The sequence below is a fragment of the Magnolia sinica genome, chromosome 15, assembly GCF_029962835.1.
Source record: "Magnolia sinica isolate HGM2019 chromosome 15, MsV1, whole genome shotgun sequence".
In the NCBI taxonomy this organism is placed as follows: Eukaryota; Viridiplantae; Streptophyta; class Magnoliopsida; order Magnoliales; family Magnoliaceae; genus Magnolia; species Magnolia sinica.
Window position 1 is genome coordinate 5,913,077 of NC_080587.1, and position 8,258 is coordinate 5,921,334.

At 40.0% G+C, this 8,258-nt stretch overlaps 1 protein-coding gene across 1 annotated transcript; it reads right to left on the minus strand.

The window, feature by feature from the left end:
* Positions 1–644: 644 nt before the first annotated feature.
* LOC131228113 (putative disease resistance protein RGA3) lies at positions 645–4,402 on the minus strand. Its single transcript, XM_058223945.1, has one exon. It carries the CDS (start codon positions 3,975–3,977, stop codon positions 645–647), a length of 3,333 nt encoding a protein of 1,110 aa, XP_058079928.1. The 5' UTR covers positions 3,978–4,402.
* Between the last annotated feature and the right edge of the window lie 3,856 nt (positions 4,403–8,258).

Sequence of the window (8,258 nt, forward strand, 5' to 3'; positions counted from 1 at the left end):
GATCCTTCAATGTTTATATTTTGGTGGAATCCAAAAGCTTCGGTCGAATAAATAAATATAAAAATTCTACTAACATGACATTTTTCACTTATTGGTATAATAAAGTAACATGAGAAAACTATTTTTCTTTCTACAATTCACCTAAAATAGACATTTTCCTTTTCCACCAAAAACCTTGATAATCCACATTTCTATATTTTTTGAGAGACAAATATCACTTTTTGATCATTTATCATTCTTAGTTTCCTTGAAAGTCATAAAAACCAAAAGGAACAACTTTTTTAGAATGAGATATGCATACCACGTTGGCCCCAAAATTGCTGGACATCACCAATTTTTTATTTTTAGAAAATGAAGTAGCTATGATGGAAGGGGAAGTGGATTGCGTCCCACTAGATCTGTGTGTGGGGGGGGAACCGTGATGTATCTGTTTGTCCCCTTTAGGCTAGCATCATCTTAGAAAAGGGATGGATGGTGTGGATAAACAGATATATGACGGTGGGCCCCACACAGATATGGTCGGACGCAATCACTTCCAATGGGAGAGGAAGAGGTAGGAAGGAAAGCTTTAAAGCAAAGATAGGGTCGAGTAAGAGGTGGGATACTCACAGGGGGAGGATTAGGTGGGAAGGAGAGCGTTGATGCTATCTCCTCTTCAACCCCCAACAGACGTCTACACCCTTCACCTCCGCTCTAGGATTTGGATTCTTGGGATGTGTGCTATGTAGTGCCAATCCTCGCCTTTCTCCTTCTTGCATCGCTTTTTTTAATTGTGGACAGCCAATGATTGTTAGATGTTGGAGATTTGTTAGGAGTTGCAGCCCGGATGGCAAACACTCTAATTTTTCACAATCCCCAATCCACAAATATTGAAGCGAGGACAGGTTTCCTATCCCCTCCGGCAGAGCCGTTAGACTTGGCAATCCTCTGATTATTAGATTCTGGAGGTTTGTTAGGAGTTGCAGCCCGGATGGCAAACACTCCAATTTTTCACAATACTCAATCTCCAACCATTGAAGCGAGGACAGGTTTCCTATCCCCTCCGGCAGAGCCATTAGACTTTCGCAATTACTGATGTTGAGCTGTCGCAGCGTTATGGCATGCCGTAACCATTCCGACAAAGATGTTAACTTCTCCAATCTGCTGGAAGCCAGCTCTGGACATTCATCAATATTCAACGATTCTAAGGCAGTGAGGTGTTGCACCCCCCCTATCAAACTCGTTAGGCTTTTACAATGCTGAATGGCAAGATTTTGAAGAGAGCTCAAGCCTTGTATTCTCAAGGACGTTAGACTATTGCAATTTTCAATCGTCAGCCGATGGAGAGATGTGGAGTTTTGTAACTCTGGCAATGATACCAGCTTATCACATTTGTCGACATGTAATTGTTCGAGGCAGGGGAATACTTCTCTTCCGTTGAATCCTGACCACTCCTCTAAATTAGGCATATCTTTGATGGTTAGTTTTTCTAGTGACGGGAATCCCTGTGTAATAACATTGCCATAGAAATGGTTGTCAATGCGTTTCACAGCATCCATTCCATATACTTCAAGAACCTTAAGGAATGGTAATTGGCCAAGTGACGGGAGCTGTTTGCATCTTCTGCAATTAATCAGTGAGATTTCAATCAGATTCGAAAGCGACGAATTACTCATCCATTGTGGAAATCTGACACCCACATACCCTTCCACCACCAACCTTTTGAGATTTGGATGTGGTTGGAGACCTTCGAGTGTTTGCTCAACAATTCTTTCCAACTGAAGATCAATATTCTGACCCCATGAAAAGTGTAACTTATGAAGGTTTGGCTTCTCCTTCAAGTTGGCAACCTGGGCATCTGCTGCACACGTCACATTCTCAAGGTTTTGAATAATCAAATTTCCTCTGATGTTTAGGCCCTGCAGCTCTCTTATACCACATCCACTATCCTTACCAATGATGAATACTGGCAACGTCTGAAGGAACTTCAATTCTCCCATATTAGCTGGCATATGGGTCAATCTAGCAAATGAACAGATTTCAAAATGTCTTAGACTAGTCATTTTGCTAATGTCCATGGGTAACTCTGTTAGTTTATAACATCCCAAGAGGCTCAAGGTTTGCAAATGGTGAAGACTGCAGATAGATTCAGGAAGGGCTTGTATTTCAGTTTCAGACAGGTCGAGATATCTCAAGTGTTTCAACTCACCAATTGAAACCAACGACTCCATAGTGACATTTGTATAACTTAAATCTAACACACGCAAGTACAGAAAATGTACCAAAAGTTCACAAGGAATGCTGACATTCTTCGATCTTCCAAGCACAAGCAGTGTTCGCAAATGGTTTGCTGTCCTCAAGCCATTTTGGACAGTTAGGACGCAATTATTAGACTCGCACTCCAAGGACAAACGACGAGCCCGGCTCATGTTAGAGATATTCACTGCATTATTGACCTTCAGAATTGAGCATTCATTCCCTGCAACAGAGCTTGCAAGATCATGCACGAGGTCATGCATCTTGCACCATACTATATTCCCATCATCATCTTTCTGAACATCTTGAAAGGACCGCCACAACAGATTATTAAAATACTCTCCACCAATGTCTTCCATTTGTTTAATTCCATCTGACGATTGAAGGAAACCTTCGGCCATCCAAAGACGGATCAGTTTCTTCTTTTCAATTCTATAATCTTTTGGAAATATTGAGCAGTAGGCAAAACATTGCTTCAAATGTGATGGCAGATGATAATAACTCAACTTTAGAGCTGGTAAAATGTGATTATCTTCTTTGGGCAAGTTCCAAATTTCACTTTGGCTGACAAGCAACCACTCTCTTTCCTCTGTTTTAAGGCGCATCAAGCTTCCGAGCGTCTTTGCAGCCAATGGGACCCCACCACATTTCTTCACAATTTCCTTTCCATGCATTACAAGGTTTGGATGTTCTTGTCTTCCATGCCCAAACGCCCGCTGCTTGAATAGAGACCAACAATCATTTTCTGATAATACTGGCAACTGGTGTGAAGGGATAGTGCCCATGATTGAAGCAACTGTTTCACTGCGGGTAGTTACTATGATTTTACTACCCCTTGCACCTCCTCTGAGGAATTGTTTCAATCGATCCCAGTTCATAGGTTTTTCATCCCACACATCATCCAACACAAGTAAAAACTTCTTCTCACTCAGCAGTTCTCGGAGGTGACGCTGCAGTTGTTCCATGTTTGGGAGATCACATTTACTATTAGTTGCTGATTCTATGATATCTTTTGTTACCCTACTCACACTGAAATCATCCGACACACAAACCCACATTCTTAGCTCGAAATGCTTCACTGCCCTCTCATTATTGAAAGCAAATTGAGCGAGTGTGGTCTTCCCAAGGCCCCCCATACCGACTATGGGGATGACTGTAACATCCTCTCCCTTCTCCTCACTAATCAGTAATTCCATTAACTGTTTTTTATCTTCCTCCCTTCCATAAACATCTGACTCAATTACAAACGAGTCAGTTGGTTCTCGGCGTACAATCTCCAACACCCGTTCTCCCTCTCTCAAATGGAATTTAGACCTCTCTTCAGCAATTGCATCACATCTCCGCCCTATCTCCTTTATCTTATCTGCCATATTTGTACGGGACACCAGTGGGTTAGATGCCGAAAAAAAGGTGCCTACCTTCTTAAAGCAATCCTTAATCTCCACTTTTTTGCGTTTAGCTTCCACTTTTGGTTCTGCTTCCATTTCTGTTGTGAAATCATCCAATACATCATCTGCATCATAAACCACACATTTAAGCTTTCCCAGCCAATTCTGCAGTGCCTTGCTCTTTACCAGCTGCTCCTCTGCATCTTCAAGCACAGCTTGTATAGTTGATAACTTACTTCTTAGATTTTCCATCTCATCGCGAACACCCCACAACAGTTCACACTGTTCTAGGATTGGGGAGGCTAGTCTTTCGATAATCACTTGAAGAAGGCCTGATACAACTAATTCTGCCATTCCTTGTTCCTAACAGGGAAATCACAAGAAAAAAAATAAATTAGGGAAAGAGAAGGATCTCAAGATCATGTACAAGATAATCCTCCTCTATTATTGCCTATTTGTGTTCCATCTATCTTATCCTCCTCTCTTATTGACTATATATGTTCTATCTATCTTAGATTCTACACCATATAATAAGCCAGTGAGAGCCCAAGATGTGAATTGACATAATTGACTCTCTCCATGAGGCAAATGTACGTTGATTAGGATTGTTGGTCTAGTGGGCCACTATGCAGATGGTCCTAATTGCTAGATGTATGCATTTTTAAAATTAAGGAAGCTCCTGGTGATTTTCTCAAGTAATGACTTGACTTGATGACCTTGACAAAATCGTGCTCTACATCTTATTTATTTTTAAGGGCTTGCTTGGATTGGACTGGGATTAGGTAGGGACCCTCCTGGACCGATGTGGCAGTGGTCAGTGCTGTGGGCCCACAATGATATATGTGTTTCATCCATGCCATTCATCCATTTTGCTAGCTCAAGATTTTAGGGCATTATTGCAAAATGAGGCAGATCCTAATTAGGGAAATGTACGTTGATTAGGATTGTTGGTCTGGTGGGCCACTATGCAGATGGTCCTAATTGCTCGATGTTTGCATTTTTAAAATTAACGAAGCTTCGGATTCAGTAGTGACCCCTCCAGTACCGAGGTGGCAGTAGTCGATGTTGTGGGTCCCACGATGATGTATGTGGTGATTGAACGCCCATCATTGAAAACTACTTACTGGGGCAGAAAAGTTTTGGATGAAGCTGATATTTTGTGTTTTCCCTTAATTCAAGTCTGCATCACCTAATTAACTAGAGGGCAGATAAACGTTACCATGGGCCCTAGGAAATATTTAATGCGTTCAATCACCACTGTTTTCTATGTTGTGGTCCACTAAAGATTTGGATCTATCTCATTTTTGGGCTCATGCCTTAAAATGAGATCATGGAAAAATGGATGACGGCTTGAATAAAACACATAATGAAATAAATCATAGTTGGTCTACAGCTTTTCCGGCACCCACCGGTACCTGGAGGGGTCCGTGGAAGCGGATTCCGTAGTGAGTAAGTCAGTACAGTCAGCGTACTGAGTAAACTCTGTGGGTTCTACCGTGATTTATATATTTTATCCATTTTAACATATAATTTTAAGACTTTGGCACATAAATGAAGAATATACAAATCTAAAATGTACCACACCACAGGAAAAAGTGTGAATTGAACGTTTACTATTGAAAATTTCTTAGGGCCACTGAAGTTTTAAATCAGGATTATGTTTGTCTTTTCCTTTCATCCATGTTTTTTTAATCTTATGAACAGTTTGGATGACAAATAAACTTCAATGTCGGGCCTAGAATGGTTTCAACAGTGGAAATCATTATTCCCACTGTTTCTTGTGGTATGGTTCAGTTGAGCTGTTTATATGCTTCAATTTTGATTTCAACCCCTTAAATGAGCTGGAAAAATGGATGGACGGTATGGATTCCACATACATTCACGATGGGCCCAACATAGTTTACTCAGTAGGATAGGAGAGTAACTCAGTACGCAGTCCGATTTCGGGTTCCTATCCAATCCGAATCCGTTTAGTCTGGAAGCGGATTAGCCATGGCCCATGACAGTTGCGAGTCTGGCTATTGAAGTGACGTCACCATGTTCTGTACCCACCATGAAGTATGTGTTGTATCCACACCGTCCATACATTTGGAGAAATCATTTTAGAGCATGATACAAGGAATGAGACAGATCCAAAGCTCAAGTATTCCCTACCATAGAAAACAGTGAGGATTTCACGTCTACCATTAAAAACTTCTTTGGGCCACAGAAGTTATTGATCAAGCTGATATCTGTGTTTTCCCTTATTCCATGTCTGTGTTAACTCATAAACAGATTAGATCTCAAATAAACATCATGGTGGGCCCTAACAATGTTTCAATGGTGTGTGTCACCGTCCCACTATTTTCTGTGGTGGGGTCCACTTGAACTTTGGATCTGCCTTATTCTTTGGATCATGCATTAAAATCATGTCTCTAAATAGATGGATGGTGTGGATACAACAAATACATTATGGTGAGGCTCAAAGAACGTGGTGACCTCACTTCAGTAGCCAACTCGCTGCCGTCGGGTTCAGTAGCTAATCCGAGTCCGTTTAGTCTCCTGAATGGGAAAGAAAACAATATTTTCACGTACTGCATTAATAGGGCTGGAGGAATGTGTACCAAATGACCCTAATACCCTTTATCGTGTACAATGACACTGGATCTGAGTAACACCATCAAATTGCTTATACAGCACGTAAACCGTCCAGAAGCTCCTCCATGAAAATTGGATACCTAAAAGATTTGATAATCTAATCATTAAGTGAGCCACGACACAAGCCTACAAATTCTTCTCATGATGACCATCTGATGTAGAACATGGCATAAGTAGGTTCGAAGCATGGTTGGGCCAAAAGAAGGTGGGCCATAAATTGACTGTAACTTTTGATCGATATTCGGGGCTCGCAACCTATCAATCTTTACTAAAAAAGGTCATCCGAGGTAAACCGACATATAAAGTGGGTCGCATCTTGTCAAACAACCATTTACTCCTAAAAGCTTAAGTTGTCGAAGTGTGGTGTATCAATGTATATCAAGGGACTTTATTACTCTAACACATCTGTCTGTTTTGTCAGAAAACGCGCGCTTTCAGCTCAAAAACAAATTTTTAGAAAAAAATTACTATTTTTAGTAATTTCAAAATTTTTAATAGTTTTCTATTTTTAGAGTTTTAGATTTTCTTCCTTTTTAGAAATACCTTTTAATTATACTAGGACTCTTTATTCGAAATTTTTATTTTTAGAAATTAGGCTTTAGAAGAGTTTTATAAGAATTATGATTTTTATTAGAGTTAGAATTTTGCTATTTTTGGTAATTACGAATTTTGGTTTATTTTTTCTTTATTAATAGTGTAAGGAGACACATTAGACCGTTATTGATCATTTAATGTCGAATTTTATAGAATTTATTTTCTATTTTGCTTGCTTTCCTTCTCTTCGGTTCAAGATGTCTCTCTGAGGAGTCCAGAGAAGTCTGGCGGATTTGAAATAATTATCCTCTTGAGGAAGATGGTGCTCGACTCACGTCCTTCCCTGCGTCACCAAGTCGATGGTTGGATTGGCATGATGGGTGGGAGTGACGTGATGAGGTCAATCACCGTATACCAGGGGATATCTACTCTAATTTTATGGAGCTATGTGGACTTCTCACAGAGCTTCCTCAAATGCATGAGGGATAAAAGAGAAATAATTTCTAATAAATTCAAAATAACTTGGATTAATAATAAAAATGTGAAACTCTTGAAATAAGGAACCCAAACTTGGGACGGAGTTTTAGACTTAGACTCTAACTCAACCCCTAAAAAGGTGACTTATTTTAAATAGTAAACTTACTATTTATAGACGACCTCTATTTCTACTAGACTTCGTGTTTTTCGGCAAAACATAGTAAGTATCAAATTTGGCCTAACCATGTTATTTTTCTAATTTTTTATAGCCCCTTATGCATCGGGCATGACTTACACAATTCAAAGGATCAAAAGTTATGCTCAGCTAAAACTTACTAATTATAATAAAACTGAAATTAAACCGGACATTTGATTGTTGATATGATGGAATCTCACAAATCTGGCATGGGCAAGCCGGAATAGTGGGGTTACTTGGCTTAAGTAGGTTCTTCTACTCAAAATTATACATGATATGTCGAAAAACTCATCCCAATTTGTGAGATACGATTGTTTTAAGGTCTTACCAGTCCATATCATTTCCACCTCTGATTGGGCCTTCTCTAGTCCATCTTTGCCATGAAAGTGTCTGCGACAGACTCTACATCAGTCCCCTCCACTTCAAAAGAACTTGACTCTGAGTTCTCATCTAGCTTCAGTTCATGATACTCCATCAGGTCCTCAACGTTAAAAGTACGCAAGATCCCATGTCATCTGAAAGATCAATAAAATAAGCATTGTCATCGATCTTTTATAGGATCGGTACCAATCCAACCTTCTTGTTCTTCAACTTGTAGTTGTCGGTCGTAAATCTCTCCTTACGTAGATGCACCGTAACATGGTTGTCCACCACGAATACCTTTTGACGTCGATGCTTGTTGGCTTGCTCCTTGTACTTGTCATTCAAAGATTGCAACTTGGCTTGAACATTTGCATGAATGCCAATGATTCGGTTCGTCATATGTTTTACTACAATGCTCATGCTCGGGA